We start from the raw sequence: 20282 nt of genomic DNA on the forward strand, positions 1-20282 counted from the left end.
ATATTTTAAGTATCATTTAAAGTATTATAGTAAGTATTACATTAAGTATCACATATTGTTATCATATAAAAATATTATAACAATGATCATAAATTGTAATTTTAATATAAAGGATTGTAAATATCTCTTTGAGATTCTCATTTGTGATTTTTTAATTAAACTTTGTATTGACATATTAATATGTTAAATATATATAATAACATGTTAAATATATAAGTAACGCATGTAACTGTATTTTTATTATTTAATTGATGCAAATAATTTATTATTAGTTTCTAAATGCATCTTATACCCATACATATAATGCAATCCGCATATATCAAATGTTTTTATATCTTATCTTGATCTTAAGTTTTTTTTTATAAAACTTAAAATTTGTATAAAATTTAAATAAATTTAAGTAATTTTTTTTAAACTGTAAATTGTATAAAATAAGCATTTAAAAATTTCCTTTATTAGGATTCACATATTTATATAACGTGAAAACTGTGTAATATTTTATTTTTATTTAGCTTTTATTTAAATACAATAATCTATTTTGCATTAATTAAATTTTAATAATTTTAAAAAGTGTGCATATTGTGTGGGCAGGTGGCTGTCGAATGCTATATTTCGTATTACTAGTGCACTCTCGGCGAGTGGAAAATTTCCGACACTTGTTACACTAAGAAATCGACATATATCGAGTATAAATGGCGATGGTAAAACGGGGAAGGAAACGGTGGATGTTGAACTGCAGCGTCGACAAATTCCTTGCGCTCAACGAAATGGCCAAACCCATTGTCACTCGCTTGTCACTATTTCGAGTTTTCGTCAAACGACGATGCTCCTGAGTAATGACCCTGTCGATGACAAGATTCTATCTTGTTGAAGTTATCGTGTTATATGTTGATTATATGATTAAAGAAGAGATAGACCTTAAAGCCTAAGATCAAACTTCATCGATTCATTGAAGTTTCTTTTTCTTGACAAATTTAGTATTATACAAAAAATAAGGATAAAGTTCCTCACCCCCGATTTTTTTGAAACTCAGTATTCTTACGTATTTTAATGCGCTGATTATAAATATCATAGTAAAAATTGGCGACTACTTGATTTTCATGATAAAAACCATGAAAAACCCATAAAAATTATAGTTTTTTATGTTTATCTCAGTAAATATGAAAAATCTTGATAAATGTTTTCGACAAAAGTTTTAGATCTCACAGAGATAAACATTTTAGGTTCTATACATTTTCACCGTACAAATAATAGTTTTTGAGGAAATGGAGTATAAAATCACGCGCGCGCACGCACACACGCACACACACACGCACGCACGCACTCATGCACGCAAGCACGCACGTACGCACACACACACACACACGGGGGTGCAAGGGAGGCCTTCGGCTCGTAGGCAAGGTGGACTTCGCTTTACAAATTACAAAGTACATGCTACATTATATGTATTGCAAAGTACATGCTTAGAAGGGAAGATATAAGATTTAGATTTCATCTTTTTTGTCGAAAACTATCACTCGTACGGTAAAAATGAATAGAACAAAATGTTCATCTCTGTGAGATCTAAAACTTTTGTCTAAAACATTTATCATGATTATTCGTATTTACTGAGATAAGCGTAAAAAATGCTATAACTTTTATGAGTTTTTCATGGTTTTCATGAAAATCAAATAGTCGTCAATTTTCACTATGATATTCGTAATCAGCGCATCAAAATATTTAAGAATACTGAGTTTAAAAAAAATGGGGGGTGAGTACTTTTCGGAACTACACCCAAAAATAATAATCTATATAAAGTCGTCTTAGTTTTCAAGCATTATTATTTTTAAACAATTTTTAAATTAAATTATAGATAATTTTTTTAGTAAAAATGTTGAGATGTCAAAAATTTTTAAACTATGAGAGATTGAAAAAAAGTTTTTTCATGAATTTCATGAATTAACTTTAAGAACCTAAATAGAATACAGAACTACATTTCTTTCTGTTGATTTTATAGGTAAAGTGTTAAAGAAATTCTAAATTGAAATTCTAAATTGAAATATATGAGATGTTAAGAATATGTTTATCTTTTTTAAATTATTATTATATAGTAATGTTTATATATTAATGTTTATAATAATATAATTAAAATGAGAATGTAAACTTTAATTAATTTGATAATGGAAAAAATAAAAAATTGAACGTATTATCAATGGATTGATTGTTGCCGTTTGTTCTTTCATTGAAACAGAAATTAACTTCTTTTAAGAAATATTATATTTATTTATTTCTTCTACGACGTACTTATCATTAAATGTAGAAGAAAAATATAAATCATAAGACAGTTGCTCGATTACATTATCACATATTTTGTAGTAATTATAACAATAATGAATTTTTGTTAACACAAATTTCTGTTCTTTGTTTCATATGCAATATGTTTCATACACAGTAAAATATACTACTATAGTCTACATAAAAATATTTCAGAAAAAAGATTACAAATTCTTAGCATAGGAAGGAATACTTATAAAAAATACTTATAAAAAAAGTATTCATAAAATAACAAGAAATTCTTAATTAAAACTAATATTTATTGAAATATAAGCGATAGAAATATCATTGCCATATACAGCATAGAATTTAGTCTGTATAATCGTTTCATTAAAAACATGTTTTTTAAATAAACTTAAAGTTATATTCTGTTAGATAAGGGTTGTTATATGGTATAGATTTGTATTGTCAAAAGTGAAAATTTTGACATATGGATTCACGTATCTGATGAGGAACAAGGTCATCTCGTTAACTGTGTCAAAAATGATTCACATAAATATGAAATAAATCATGTGGCAATCAATTTCGTTGAGACAAGCTTTCAATTTCGAGAGCCAGAAATTCAAAAATGCGGACTGATATATCTGTCTCTCTCTCTCTCTCTCTCTCTCTCTCTCTCTCTCTCTCTCTCTCTCTCTCTCTCTCTCTATCTATCTATCTTTTTCTCTCTCTTTAATCAGCGATCAGATACTCGCGGCAAGTATTTATTTCTAACTCCCTCTTTCTCTCAGACGAAAACGACGCATCATAGGCGCGATACTCGGTAACCTTCGTATCTTCGACCGCCGTAGTGTCCGCGCGGAAAATCTTGCCTCATTTAGATTGGGAGATCGCGATTGTCAGATAAAACCGTCACTCGTCCGACCGCGGGTAAATTGAAATTCAGAAGAAAAAAAGTGAAAAAAATCGCAAAATATATACAGCGTGTCCTATGAGAGGAGAAAGAAGAGAACGCAATTTTGTCGCAGCAATATTGGCGGCAGCTCACCAAAAAGGGGGAAGAAGTAAGAGGAGCGACGAGAAAAGAGGGGGAACTAGAGGCGCGAGGGAAGTAGAACTTACACGCGATCCGCGCCTGAACTGAAAAATTATAATAATCACTTTAGAAATTAATGGGCATCTCGGATGACCGGATCTGCGCGACGTGCGATCAAAAGAGATTTACGCCGGTTTGGTGGGGGATGTATGGGCGGAGCGTGCAAATGGCGGTGTGATCCGAGATGCACCAATCATCGAGCGCATCGGAGACCAAATAGCGGATGGTCACGCCTATCGCGTGTGACGTCACATGATTGTCCTGCGCGCGAAGACACGACCCGCATTTACTCCCGGCGATACGGCTGGCCAGTCATCACTCCGACGGCGTATCTACTGCCGTCTGTCACGCGATCGCTTTTTCTCCTTCTTCTTAAGTGCGCCTTTTTTTCCTCATCTCTTTCTTTCTCAGTCCGTCAATTGCGATTTCATTCTAAAAACGTAAAAATAATAAAAAAGTATAGTGTACATGCGTGGGATCGACGGGGAAGAAGACGTTGTTCGATCCACGAATCGATTTTGGAGGGTGGAGTCAACCTAGTGATGTTTCGCTAATTACGAGATTATGTACGTATTTCTCGATCTTGTCGAGCGGTGCGGAGGAAAAAGACAGAATCTATGATTGATCGCGAAGACACGATAGTCGCGCATAAGACTGCAAGACGAAAAGATCGCTGAAAACTCACTTTTTAGCGGGAAAAAGTTTTCAAGTGTTAGTGCGTTGCGGATGGATAACGACAACTAATATTGAGATTAATGTGACAAGATCAATGCTTAGTGTTGTAAAGTGAATATAATAAAACAGAAGAGAAATATCGTGAGAAAAAACAAGTGAGATCTTTCTTTTTAATTCAAATTCTCTTTTCTTACGAAAAGGTATTTTTTTAATTAATTGAAACACATGTCAACGACTTCATACATAATATTGCTTCATATCTATCGTAATCTATCTGGACTTTGCTTTATTATGGGATTTCGGAAGAACGATTAATTTTTTACTTGATTGGCGAAAAGCAAGTTGTTACAACACCATTATTTCTTTTCGAAGAGAACCTTTCGCCAAATTATTTAATCTATTGCCGTCCAAGCCTGCGCAACCGACTTGCGTGCTTCTTAGACAACCATACTACATATAAAAAAATCTTCTTATAATCACAAAAATCTGACATTTGAATCAAAATCAAAAGCAAACTCCGGATTACATAATTAATAGCATAATTAGTAGTAAAATTAAAATAAAAAACGAACAAGAAGCTAAGAGCACAAATTACAACTCTACTCTCGGTGAATTTGCTAACAATTAGTAGTCTTTCTTCAGTGATAAGATTCAAAAAAATCTCATCAAAACTTAGTGTCTTGGATTTGCTACTCACGTGGCGTTGCTGATTCGCGCACGTCGTCAGTCTGGCTTTTTCTTCAACGGAATATTCAATAAAAAAAAAGTGATCTCAACACAACAAACGATAGTCACGAGTTGTTCGGGTGGTGGCGGAGGTGGTGGCGGTGACGGTGGAGGCGGTGGCGGCGACAGCGACGGCGGCGGCGGTAGCGGTGGCGGCAGCCAGGAAACGCTCACGTATGCGACTGCGACTGACGCGGTAGAGGAAGTGGAAGTAGAGGTCGACGAGATTAAGATGGAAGCTGAGGACCATCTAGCAAGAGAATACGTGCAGGAGTTTGTTCTCGATCATCTAGATCCCGCCGACGTCAAACGAGAGGTGAGTGTCTCGTAAAAATGTTTATGAAAATAACCTTGATCCTCCGCACCCCCCGAAATTATTTTTTTATTTAGGAGAGCAGAAAAATATTTAATTCGGTTGCATATAAATTTAATACTGTACGCAAGATCAATCTCAATTTATTTCTTCTTATAGCATAGAAAGTAGTAAAAAAAAATGAATGTTTTTAATGATGTCTAACTTTCTGTAACATTACTTTTTTCGCAAGAGTGATACATTTGCAGAATATATTTGCATTTTTTTTAATTATATGATTATTTTGAATTATATCATGTTTTGTATACAAATTAATTTTTTTTAATATTCTATGTAAAAAAAATATTTAAGTAAGATAACATAATATATTTGCAATGCGTAATTGCACTCATTTTTATAAACATTTATAAAGTACATGCTTTTTATATTAATTAATTTTTTTGTGGTTTTACATAGTAGCAAAACATTTACTATAAAACTGCAAAATACTTTACTTTATTTATTTACAGAGAAGAATTAAATTCAAAGATAAGAATTTTATATTTTCTGACATTTGTTAAAAACAAGAACGTTAAATTTAAAATCAAATTCTAATTTTTGTGTTCGTGTATGTATGTGATAACATTCCCATTAAGAAATTATAAATTTTTAAATTAATTTTATAACGTTACATGTCGAAAATAATGCATTTCTATTTTTGTTTTTTTTTTCTCTAGATGTTTTTTCTATATTAATATGTAAATTTAAAAAAAAATTTCTATACAAGTTTAAAATACGTATTAAAATAATTTAAACCAATTTAAAATAAAAAATAAATAATGCGAAATTTTTCTATAAAATTAAAAGAATAGAATATTTCTCTTTTGTCAGATTGACTAAATAGTTTAGAGATATGTGTATCTAGTATATAAATTATATTTAAAATATAATAAACATAAATATATATTTCTTTCAAAATTTTTTATAATATTATGAAAATTATTTGTTGTTTATTATTAAAATTATTATTATAAATTTTATTTTCTTATATTTATAGTTTATATAATAAAAAAAATGAATGATTTTTGTAAAAAAAAAAAATTGAAATTATCATGTTTATTTTTCAGAAATTATTTAGATTCTATTAATTATTTAGATTCTATTCTATACATTTTTTTGCATATAATATAACATTATTATACGCACACATATAATCTTACATAACGTTTTTTTAGATATTACAGAAATATATATACACATATACACAACATAACACACGTATACACAATACAACACGTAACAATGTAAAATATAATAAAAACATATAAAATAATACAAATAAAATTCTTTTTTGTATATTCTTTGCTGCATCTAGCTGCAGTATGTAAAATACAATTAGTATTGCATACTTATACATTTTAATTATACATACTTGAATAATGGTTTACATTTATAGAAACAGTTTTAAAAAACGAAGTATTAAAGTAGAAATTCGAATATGTTACATAAAAAACATATAAACATAGAAAAAAAAAAAAAAATTTTTAAGGAATTAAACTTTATATATACCTATGCAAACAAATAATAATTTTATTTTTTTATTAAATATCTTGAATGGACTTTATGTTAACAAATTTATACTTTTCAGATTAATTGTAATGATTTTTGCTTTAAAGGTTGAAAAAATTTGCGATATACAATAATTTTCCTTGATATTTTTTTTAAGAAAAGTTTTAATTCTAAAAAGGAAATATTATTCGTTAGATAGGACATTCTGTATAATCTCTCTATTTGGATAAGAGAGATATTATTTTACATTATATTATCATTATATTATCATTATCAATTCACAGATTGTATACATGCGCCGCAGATGAGCAAAATATTATCTGTTATGTTATAAACCAAATCGCGGTTTTGGAAATGACTAACATATATGATTGTTTTTCGCAAAAGAGTGCGATCAGAAAGATAATGATATACTTAATATACTCATGTATTTCATTGACGTTCTATTATATTTTTTTTACAAAAATATTAAGTGATAGTAATCAAAATATATTGATTAAAATATAAATCCATTTATTTATTGATGATTTTATAGTTTTTATCAGAAAAGATAAATGTAGTTAAACAAATTTTGCATTTGATCAGAATACTATGACTAAATTTTAGGTAAAAGATCTGAACGATACGTATGATTAAATTGTTTGAATAGTTAAAAAAAAAAAAGATCGAACTTAATGTAACACACAGTTTGAATGGAGCCATGTTATATTTTACATTTAATCGAATCAAAATATCAGTTATTTGATTAATTTAGACCTTAAATTTTTTTTTAAATTAATATTTATTGTAAAAAATGAACAGCTCCTAAGTTTTTTATTTACAATAAATCGTTTAATTTTGTTTAATATATCATACAAAGACAATTCAAACTATTCAAATAAATCTTTATATTCGAGTAATCTGAATAATTGAAGATCGGATCGTTCGAATTGTTCGATTATTTGAAAATTTTGAGCACTGTATAACTTAACATATCATTTATTAACAATGATATTGCGCTTATTTTTATTGTTATTTTTTATGTAATTACAATTTGTTAAGGGCGTCCAAATTTAAATTATATAAAATTTTGTTGCTGTAATATTTATTCTTTCACAAGCATATCAAATAAAATGAAACAAAAAATTGAAAAAAACTTGATTCTTTTTCATTTATTTGTATATAATATATAATATTGAGTGTTTTCACAAATCAAGATAAAAATCTTTTACAATTATTGCAAATGATACTCTGACTTATAAAAATGATAAATCAATGCTGCTTTGTTTATACATATATGTATATTTAAATATATTATTGGAAAACCAACATTCTCAATTATGCTATTTATTTTTAAAATTTTTATAAATTGTGCTAAATAATTTTATTTAGATCTATAGAACAATTGTATCATATGGCATACGACATACGTTATTTCACCTTCCCTCCCCTATCCCCATCATCATTTATCCATCTCATAAAATTTATAGCAGACGATAATTTTATAAAGATAGCGAAAGTATTTATTACGATTATGTTATCCTTAACAATTAACAAATACGAAAAAGTTATATGTATATGATTACATCAAAAACATATTTTTTATTGCATTATCTATTTTTCTTCACAAATTAAACTACAAAAAATTATTTATTATTATCAAAAGCCTCTATGAATTAAGCATTGGTTCTTATTATTTTTTGTTATTATCTTGGAAAAATTAACAATTCATTCTCTTACCTACTTTTTCCTCTACAACTTTATTAACATCATATTATTATGTATAACTTATATGAAAATCAAAGGTTTCAATATATTTAATGTATTTTTATATTTAATATATATTGTATTTATAATACATATATTTAATATATTTATATATTTAATATATTTAATATATATTTTTATAATATTTATTTGATATTTACTTAAGATATATCAATCGCGATGTAAATACATTTACCAATTTCAGCAATATTGCTGCAATGCTGCTACAATATTGTTGTAATGTTCTGTGCTATGTGTGTAATTATCTAATTGTGAAGCGTTCGACGCATTGCTGCTTCGCAGGTGCGAATGGATTCGCCAACGGTGATGGTTAACAGTAGCGTAGTGCAGCTCCCGGGGCAGATGCAGCCGCAAAGTCTGACCCTGGCGCCGCTTACGCCGCCCGCGCACGAATTGGAGCAGCCGCATCCATTGTACGGTCAGCCCCACATTCAGGTGCAGCATGGGGTTCTGGTGAAGGCACCGCCGGTCGCCGCCGCACATCTCACCACGCTGTCGCATCCGGGGACGCCGCCGGACACGCCGCCCGTCTCGGCCTCGCCGCCGCCGCTGCAGCTCCACCGCGGCGACCGGGATGCGCGCGATATTCGCGATCGCGGTGGCATATTGCTGCAGCTGCAGCAGCCGCCGGCGGCGCTGGTCCAGGACGAGATACAAGTGAGCACGGGCGGCATGGGCTGGCTGACGCAATCTTTGAGGCAGGAACCGCTGGACCTGAGACCTCATTGTCCTCAAGAGCAAACTCCGGAACCCCATCATGAGTCCTGGTCGGCCGCGCCAGCGCATCATCATTTCCAAGAGCTGCAGCATCTACCGCGTCCCACCAGGCACGCAAGTGAGTACTATTGTAAAGAAATATTTGCGTGTACGTGTGTGTAAAAAATGACATCTGAGTATTTTGTGACACTGAAATAATTTTCGCATCTTGAATGTTAACGAATGTTAAAATATTGCTTAATTAAATTTATTTATACAGTTTATATACGTGTCCCGCAATGTAGCATATTTGTAAATATATTTTTGTATTTAAAATGTTGATAACAAATGAAACGGTAGTATTATACTCATAAATTTCTCGGAACATTCTCATTATTCGCGTTTGCGCGCTTGAATAAAAAAACACTTTTATAAAAACATACTAATAATACATAACATACTAATAATATTTAATCCGAACATAACTATAATTATACAATAACAATGAAAACAATAAGTCATAGTCATAATTTTCTCTGAAAAAATCGACTCTATTCCTCTTGATGATGACTTGTATTGTGAAAATTATGCTTTTTTGTTATCTTCATATAGCTCAATAATAGAATTTTAGAATTATTCAAAGAATCCTGACTCCTTATTGACATCATATTGAATTATGACGTCACAAGTGAAAAATCATGAATTTTCTTCGAACACTCGTTTAGTAATATAGATTAACAAAATACATCAAAAACTCTCTTATCAAATTTTATCCTTGAAAAATCAAAAATTTATATTTAATGAATAAAATCACATAATTTATTATTATTCATTGTTAAACTCTTGAAAATTTAAGCTGTCAAAATATACACAATTTTTATAATGATACCATTTAACATTATTTATTATTAAACTCGAAAAAAGTGTATTATAATTTTCTGTGTTCTTAAAAATCAGCATATTGAACTTGTAAATATTAAATAGATAAAATCATTGCTATTAATTCTTTTCGAACTGTCAAATATAATGCTGTTAGCTCGATAACATAATCATCTTGATAATGATAGCTACTCACGAAGTGAGTACAGGCGGAAGAATAAGAGGCAAACATAAACTTTGATACTTTCAACAGAACTTCGATATTTGTGACTAATTAATTTTATATACCTTTGTAAAAATTATATCTTAAAGAGTGAATCGTTATATTTCCAATAAATCGATATTTAATCTCAATTTTCGTTTTCTTCTATTAATTTTAACATTTTAACATTTCTCTTATATACTTATATAAAATTATTTTGAGACTATAGTTTTCACATTAAACTTTTAGAAAATTTTTAAAAAATTTTGTTTTACTTAAAATCTCGCTTTCGGCTAAGTAAAGTGTACAGTGTTATATACATAAAAAAAATTATTTTAAATTTAAAAAAAAAAGGTCAAGAATATAACTGCACATACATTGTTTGATGGAAAGAATAAAAATTACGTATATATAATAAACGATTTGGCGTCTTATTACTTCTTATGTTACTTCATGTCGACATTTTCGTTACTTTTTCCGGCGAATTTTTCTATATCCTCCATTATCGCGCTCACATCTTTGACGTAGGTGGATACCTGGCGATGTCGAATCATCTGGAATATTACAGCGGTCCGAATGCAGGAGGAGGAATGCTTCCCGCGAGCGGGAATGTGATGCAGGGAATGGAGGACAGCATGCAGGGGATATCGATGCAGCCTGGTAGACCATTAAGTGTCTGTTCTGTGAGTTCTTGCGGTACTAGTGGACGCAATCCGGCTCACCGGGTGAGCAATGGCCTGTACTCCAATTGCAATGGCTCGAATCCTCAGGATGAACTCATGGATGATGATCTCCTTGTGTCGCTCTCGGTGCGCGAGCTCAACAAACGCCTCCATGGTTCTCCGCGGGAACAGGTAAGTGAAATCCTTTGTTCTCTATTCACACCACAAACTTCCTCGGAGGAAGATGCCGTATTTAACTTTGAAAGAGAATATTTTTTAATTAATAATAATGAGCAAAAGAAAATAGAACAAATCTAAAGTATCGTCATTATATTTGTATTTGGATATAATTGAACAAGTTTTATTTTTTTATTATTTTAATAGTAATAATAACAAAAATTCTCACAAATTTGGGTAAAATGCTAGATAATTGGATAAAAAACTACCGCTTTATAGTTTTTAAATTTTTCGATAAAGAATATCACTAATTTATTCAGTTAATCGTGTTTAATGCGAGTGACGAAACAATAATACATAGAATCGTTTCTTCACGCTATATTTTTGAATTTATTAAGATAAATTTTAAAAATATGCCTTATGTAATAATCAACATAATTGTAATCATACTAAGTTATATGATACTAACTTTTGCGATTAGATTTCACAAAAAGTAACTTTTGATATCGATATCTGCATGCCGGAATATGATGTTAGAACTGTCATCTTTGCCCAACTAAAATGCAACATTTTACTCTCCAATAAACATTAAAAGTAAAAATTACAAAAAAGTGCATACGTTTTAATGAATAGTTTACAAAATCCATTAACAATAAGAATAATAATCTAAATAAATCCACTTACACTTGAGGACATAAGTATTATGTAACAAATCTATATTTACTTATAATTTTATATTTTAGACTGTTATTATAAGATAAGATTTATATATATATATATATATATATATATATATATATATATAAGTAATAATTTTAATTTACTTTGATTAATTTAAAAATATAGCATAAAGAAATGACTGATCGTCGTATTCGTTATTTACACTAAACACGATTATTTAAGTAGATTAGTGGTACCTTTTATAGAAAAACTTAAAAATTACGGATAAAGGGCATCTTAATCGGCATGGTATCTTTTCCTTACCCTATATTATATTATATTATATTATATTATATTATATTATATTATACTATATCGCTAACATCGAAGCTAAATTTGATGCAACGCCGTTTTCTGGATAGAAGAATATATAAGGATTGAAAGATAAAATGTTTATCACTGATTTTCTATCCTATTTATTGAGTCGAATTTTGTCTTTTAATCGCATTCAACCAGATTATAAATTGACACTTATCTTTGAAAGAAAAGCTATTGTATTTTATATAAAAGTTTTGATTTATAAATATTTGATGTATTTAACAGCTGATGCAAGCGCAAGTCATTTTCTTGGTGAAAGGATATGAAGTTTTGATTTATAAATATTTGATGCATATTTAATATACATCAAAATATAGTTTAAGTCAAATATTATATTTTATTTATAAATAGAATAATCTAGCTTAAGTTTCTAAAAAGTAAGAGAAAAAAGTTGTGTACTTATATTGAAAATTTTGATATTTTTCCTTTAGAATATTTATAATACATACTTAGGCAGCCATCAAGTATGACAGCCACATTGGCATATTTTTTATTTTTATATGTGCATTATACCTATTCTTGATATTTTTCACTATCTTAGTTCTTTTTTTAAATGTTTATTTATACGTTATCAAGAGATGATATATCGAATTCTGCGACACCTGGCATTCTATTTATCCAGAAAATGGCTGTCCTTGCATCACATTTCATCATATGAGACCTAGCCGTGTAATAAAAGTATCTGTGCTCTGCACATAATTGTGAAAATATGTCATAACATACAATTATACATACATCTCAAATAAAAAAATCAGTGTAATATTGCACCATGATCAGATCTTAATCTGACAGAAACATCTAACAATGTTCTCTTAAAACACATTATGTAAAATTGATATAATTTTATTTCAAGTTCAATCTCCTACATTTTATATTTCGGATAAAGTTCCGAAAAGTACTCATCCCCGATTTTTATGAGACTCAGTATTCTTACGTATTTTGATGCGCTGATTACGAATATCATAGTGAAAATTGGTGACTTAATTTTCATGGTAACAACCATGAAAAATCCATAAAAATTATAGTTTTTTACATTTATCTCAGTAAATATGAAAAATCATAAGAAATGTTTTAGACGAAAGTTTTAGATCGCACAGAGATAAACATTTTAGATTGTATACATTTTTACCGTACGAATAATAGTTTTCGAGAAAATCAAATTTAAACATATATCTCGGTAAAAATAAAGATGAAGGAAGGCATCTCCCATGATTTTGATCTTGACATATGTTGTCAAGGTCATGACTCTGAACAACATTCAAAAAGTTTTAGCCGTTGGTCATTGTCCATTAAAAAGTTAATAACCAAAAAAGTTTGAAATATACCAAAGTCATGTATGGACAGGAAGCACGCGCGAGCGCGCGCGCGCACACACACACACACACACATACGGCGGGGGGAGGGTGCAAGGAGTGCCTTTGGCCCTCCTCTCGCACCCACCCCGGTGGTAATCAAAATAGATCTCGCTTTACAACTTACAAAGTACATGCTACATACAACCTTGCTTTACAATGTAGCATGTACTTTGTAAGTTGTAAAGCGAGGTCCACCCTGCCTATCGGAGAGATGGGTGCAAGAGGGGGGCCGAAGGCCCCCATTGCAGCTCTCTTGTGTATGTGTGTGCGTGCGCGCGCGCGTGCCTCCATGCATGTACTTTGGTATATTTAAAATATTTTTTGTTAATAACTTTTTAAAGGACAATGACCGACGGCTAAAATTTTGAATGTTGTTCAGAGTCATGACCTTGACAACATATGTCAAGATCAAAGTCAACGGAGATGCCTCCCCTTATCTTCATTTTTACCGAGATATATGATTACCTTTGATTTCCTCGAAAACTATTATTTGTATGGTGAAAATATGTAGAACCTAAAATGTTTATCTCTGTGAGATCTAAAACTTTTGTCTAAAACATTTATCATGATTTTTCATATTTACTGAGGTAAACGTAAAAAACTATAATTTTTATGGGTTTTTCATGATTTTTATCATGAAAATCAAGTAGTCGCCAATTTTCATTTATGATATTCGTAATCAACGCGTCAAGATACGTAAGAATACTGAGTTTCAAAATAATCAGAGGTGAGTACTTTTCGGAATTACACCCTTTTTAATTATTATTTTTCAAATTTATAATTTATAATAAAAATATGTCATATAAGTCATGCTAATATTAAAAGTGTAATGCGTGTGGTTTACATATAAACTGCATTGAAATGGAGAGTAAAGGTTTTGGAGAGTAAATCTGATCTAAAGTGATTTGGGAAAGCTCTGTTTATTTACAATTCTAAACAAGTTTACTACACCATTTTGCCAACAGTTTTGATGGCTAACAATTTCGGTTATCTATATAGTGATAGCCAAACATTATTATATACGTTTAACAGTTTAAAATATGAATATATGTTTGTGCCCATGACATACATTATTGTACATGTACAGATGACATTATTACTCATATTATTATACATATATACACCGCGCATATACATTGCGCATAATTTTATTGCACATGTACACATTGCGTGCATAAAATATGAAAATTATATTAACATTTTGCGCACATGTAGAGGAAAGTAAGATAAAACCAGATACTTTTTTGGATTTGTCTTCCAAAAAAATTAAGGGCAAATTCTACTGACTATCTAATAGTCTTTAATGGACCTTGAATTATGAGAAAATGAGGCTAAAAAAAAGGCTGCTAAAAAAAAATTAGTTATCAAAGATAATTTAAGATTTTTTCAAGAAATCAAAATATCCAGTTTTGTTCTACCATGGTAAAATTGATACCCCCATTTGAAAACATATAAAACATTATGTAATTACAAAATTTTTATTTATTTTATTCAAAATACAATAGAAAAATATATTAGATAAACAAAAATTACAAATAAAGATATCTTTTTGCTCTACATTGCTTCAGGATTTCCTTATTTAATTTTTTAATTTTAGGGATTTCAAATTCATTTATTTAATACATTTCATTTATTTAATTTCTTAACTTTAGGGATTTTCTTTTTTCTAGTGATTTTTTTCGGAATAGAAGTCTCCATTTCCAATTGCTTTTTGGGAGACAAAACCAGAATGACAGTTTTTTCTTTTTTTATTATATGAGGTATGTAGGTATATGGTTTTGCATGAGGAAAATAACAAACACGGCGACTGTACATTTTGGCGTACAAAGTGACAACTAAAACTAGTACGATATATTCTTTAATATATACAGAATGCAATGCTGCATTTACCTGATCCTACATTTACCGAAGTAGATACTCTTTGTAGAAAAAGTCCATACCAACTCAATTGCTCCGATATTGATCTTTTTGGCCCGAAAATTTTGAATTTCTCTTGAAATTTTGAAAAAAGAAATATTGTGTGCACGTGAGCACGGTTCATCTTAAAATAATGATGGCATCCAATCTAGAAATAATAACACGAATCAAAGATAAGCACTTATCACGAAGAAATAGAAGTACCAGTTTGACTTGTCTATCCGGTTTCACCCTACTTTCCTCTATATTATGTAAAGCAATCTGCATGTGCATATATGTGCAATAATGTGTCATGTGCGCACAAATATAAGTTCGTATTTTAAATTATTATATATGTATGCAATAATGTTAAACAATAGAGATTATTGACAATCAAAACTGTTAACAAAATAATACAAACAAATATTGCTGTTGACAATCAGATTTGTAGACAAACCGAAGCGCTCTAAGCTAACAAATAAACCTACCTTTGTGTGACTCGCCGATTTTATTGAAACTTGATACACTTGTAAAACTATCAAAAATAATACACACATATTTTTGTATATTGGCAAAGGTGCAAGTTTAAGGATGGAAACCACCCCTTGTATTTATAAGCGTGAATAATTATTGTTACCTTTAAACTCACGATATTAAAGCAATTTTTAAGTTTTAGACATGAATAAAAGATTTCACATATTGATGAAAACAAAACCAATGTTAGAATTATGGAATACAAAATGGCGGAACCAATATGATGACCTGATAAATCAAAATAATCTTATCTCGCTCCTTGCTGAACCGAAGAATAATCGACGAGGAGGTGACGAGAATCTATTCCTATTTCGGTTTTTGTTTATTTATAATTATATTTATTATTTATTTATTATTTTTATTATTTTTTAATTTTTAATATATATTTTTATATTTTATATTCTTTTTGATTATTTTAATTTTTTTACAATCTTTTCTTACGCCTTGCTTAGTGTGTATTTTTTTTATTTCTTATATTCTTTGCAAAAATGATATATAAAAAAAATTCTTTTATACATAAAGAATTTGTACACCAAGCACACTTTATGATGGCTACATTACATAATGCACAAATAGTGCCACAATTTTTAAAACAATATTCTACGGGATTATCAAATTTATAATAAAATAAAAAAATAATAAAAGTAACAAATAAATAATAAATATAATTATAAATAAACAAAAACTAAAATAAGAACAGATTCTTGTCACCTCTTTGTCGGTTATTCCTAGATTCGGCAAAGAGCAAGATAAGATTATTTTGATTTATCAGATTATCATATTGAATCCGCCATTTTGTATTCCATAATTCTAACATTAGATTTGCTTTCAGCGATATATGAAATCTCTTATTCATGTCTAAAACTCAAAAACAGCTCTAATATCATGAGTTTAGAAGTAACAATAATTACTCATGCTTATAAATACAAGGGATAGTTTCCATCCTTAAACTTGCACCATTGCCAAAAATATAAAAAAATACGTGTCTATTATTTTTTGATAGCTTTACAAGTGTACCAAATTTCAATAAAATCGACGAGTCACACAAAGGTAGGTTTACTTGTAAGTAATTTTTATATTTTCAAATTTTTTATATCATTTTCGGTATCAATAATATCGAAAATCTCTTAAAAAAACGATTCTTATAATCAGCAATCTTATAATAAAGAAGTCGCCATATTAAATCTGCCATTTTGAAACTGCCATTTTAAATTTTATTAGTATCACAGTTTTATCAATGTAGTTTCAAAGTTTCAAAAAGATTCATTCACATGTTTAAAAGTTCTTAAAGTTTTAAATGTTAACTTATTCTTTTTATGACCATCCTGTATATCGTTTATGCATATATATATATATATATATATATATATATATATATATATATATACATATAGGGCATCCTGAAGTGTGAAGGTAGATTGGGCCAAACTGAGTCGAAAAGTCCTACACCATTTTGCAAAATTCGCAATAGTTTTTGCGTTATTAATTAAAATATGTGAGCTAATGAGCGCGTCGGAAAGCGATAGGCCGGTATTGGCAGGCATGTACGACGGATTACTTGTGTACGTTTCTTAGCAATGAAGGTATCATCTAAGCAAGAAGTGACAGCGTGACTCCATCTCTCGTTTAGATAATGCTTTTGTTACTAAGAGATGTACACAAGTAATCTGTCGTACATGCCTGCCGTTACCGGCCTACTGTTTTCCAACGCGCTCATTAGCTCACATATTTTAATTAATAACGCAAAAACTATTGCGAATTTTGCAAAATTGTATAGGACTTTTCGACTCAGTTTGGCCCAATCTACCTTCACTCTTCGGGTGTGTCAAAATTTTTAGGACACCGTGTATATATATATACTCATTAGATTAAAGGATACACACGCACACATGTAAAATTACATACATATTATTAAAATTTGCCTTCCATATTAAATTAAAAAGAGATAGACACTGAACTGTAAACCGTAAATAAATTCTTTAATAACTTAATCATAAATTAATTTGCAGAAAAACATATTATAAAAAAGTAAAGTAGGCTGTTGATATAAAAATCTTATCAGTTATGATGTATTTATAGTTTTGCCATATTTTATTTCTTAATAGGATACGTCAATATAAACATAAAGATCATTACTATCTGTGTATAACTTTAGCTCAAATTAAAAATTATATCGATTTTAATTTTTGTTGTAAAACAAGAGAATGTTGTTTCCTTCACAAATTGTACAACATATATTTAATTGGAATAAATCTACAATAATATGCGAAGGTCGTGCGACTGAAGCAGAAGCGGCGGACGCTGAAGAATCGCGGTTATGCTCAAAACTGTCGGAGCAAACGATTGCAACAACGCCAGGATCTCGAGACAACTAATCGGAATTTGCAGAACGAGCTTCAGCGCATAAAGATCGAACTGGCGCGGCTTCAGCAGGAGCGTGATCTTTACAAGCAGAGATATGAGATGTTGAGAGCGCGACAAAGTCACCATCATAATCACAACCATAACCATCATCAACAGCAAACATTGCAACAACAGCAACAACAGCAACAGCAGCAACATCAAACCCAAAATCAACAGTCGCATCCGCAGCAACAACAACAGCAACATCAACCAGCACCCGCGAGTCCCGAAGTTTATCTGTGACATCGACAGCGCCGAGGGGGCGCTTGTTGGACTTGAAGTCATTTGTTACGTCAATGGATTCTTCCATTGGTGAGTAAGAACAATTCATAAGTCAGCAATATAGACAAACTACACATCGCAATGCACGATGTAACGTTTGCATAATTTAGGGGGATAAAAATATTTCACATTTATATAAATAGTGTTATACTTTATATATTATATATAAATAAATAATCTAATTTATCTTAATATAAAGTTATGATATATATTTTATATATAAGTTATGTATTATTTATAAGTTATATGTTTTATAAGTTATAAGTGGTGATATATATTTTATTTACACACACACACACACACACACACACACACACACACACACACACACACACACACACACACACACACACACATATACATATATAAATATATATATATATGTATATATATTGTATATATATATATATATATATATATATATATATATATATATATATATATATATATATATATATATATATATATATATATATATGTATATATATTGTATATATAAACAATTTTATATGTGATTTTGTTTTAATAACAAAATTTTGTTATAATTTTTTTTTAAAAACGGATAAGAGAGATATATATTACAATAAATATATTTATAAATTATTGTACAAAAGAGAGGAATTTCTTGAAATAAAGACGATCTTCTTTCATTCACAACTCGACAAGTGATGCCGAGTATATATAGAAAATATTGATAGTATTTCTCTCTTAAAGCCTGTTTACACGATTTTATAATTTCCGACAAAGTTTACAAAGCATTATATTTATAATTTTTATGTCTCATATAATAGGCAAAATATTTAAACAGGTAAAATACATACAAATCAAAATATGTATCAAAATACATATAAAACATGTGACGAATAAAATATAAATAAAACTCTAGCTTGAATTTTATTGCAAATTTAAACCGTATAAAGGGGCCTTTATATTAATGATTTCAAAAATAATGTGAATATATCAAGTGTATATCAACACATTTTAAAAAAAGAAAAATGATTTAAAAAGCCATCAAGAACATGCATATGTTGAACAAACAATTGTACAGAATAGTATTGTTTTATTATATATTTTTATCATATTATATTTTATATTATATTATATTATATTTGTTCATATTATATTTTATTATATTTTACTTTATATCTGATTATATCTTGTACTCTTTATAGTTTATTATATTATATATAGTTATTGTACTGTATACTTTATATTTTATTACAAAAAAGCAATAAATTAAAAATCAATATTTTATATTTTAATTTCCCCAAATCAATAACCAAAAAATATTAAGTATAATATAATCATTAAAAAATATTTTTTTTTGTTATATAAAAATATATATCAATATAAAAAATAAATATAAAAAAGATAACTTTGAGAAAAGATTAAATAAGTTCTGAATAATTCTCAAATCTGAATAATTTTTCAATCTTTTGGTTTTAATCTATTTATCTTGTAAAGTGATGAGATGATAGAGAATGATGAGATGATAGAGAATTGTGTCAACTAGAAATATGGAAAATTATGTATACCATAAAATTCTTTTGTTATGAAAAATTTTATTTTTAGTATAATTTGGAATTAAAAATTATTTTTATTTTGACATTTTTACAAAGAAAAAATAAATTTAGAAATAGAAAAAAAGATAAAAAATTATAATAATTGTGAAAATATGTATTATTATTTCCATAAATAGATTTTATTTTTAATACGCAATTGAAACTTTAAGTATTCAAAATTAATATCTCAAAAACATTAGAAGAAATGAGTTAAAGAA

General features: G+C 29.0%; 1 protein-coding gene across 1 annotated transcript; it reads left to right on the forward strand.

Annotated features, from left to right (window-relative positions):
- The first annotated feature begins 4839 nt into the window (after positions 1–4839).
- On the forward strand, positions 4840–18864 carry LOC126850773 (alpha-protein kinase 1-like). The gene is made up of 4 exons (XM_050594087.1): positions 4840–5066; positions 8661–9213; positions 10684–11009; positions 18089–18864. The coding sequence occupies exons 1-4, from the start codon at positions 4983–4985 to the stop codon at positions 18461–18463; spliced, it is 1338 nt and encodes a 445-aa protein (XP_050450044.1). The 5' UTR covers positions 4840–4982; the 3' UTR covers positions 18464–18864.
- The last annotated feature ends 1418 nt before the right edge of the window (positions 18865–20282 follow it).

This window comes from Cataglyphis hispanica, chromosome 7, assembly GCF_021464435.1.
Source record: "Cataglyphis hispanica isolate Lineage 1 chromosome 7, ULB_Chis1_1.0, whole genome shotgun sequence".
NCBI lineage: Eukaryota > Metazoa > Arthropoda > Insecta > Hymenoptera > Formicidae > Cataglyphis > Cataglyphis hispanica.

Bases quoted from the DNA above. Each gene is read 5' to 3' on its own strand.
- LOC126850773 (XM_050594087.1), top strand. From the start codon at position 4,983: ATGGAAGCTGAGGACCATCTAGCAAGAGAATACGTGCAGGAGTTTGTT. The intron at 5,067-8,660 runs GTGAGTGTCTCG...GCTGCTTCGCAG, and splicing joins CCGCCGACGTCAAACGAGAG to GTGCGAATGGATTCGCCAAC. The intron at 11,010-18,088 runs GTAAGTGAAATC...TAATATGCGAAG, and splicing joins ATGGTTCTCCGCGGGAACAG to GTCGTGCGACTGAAGCAGAA.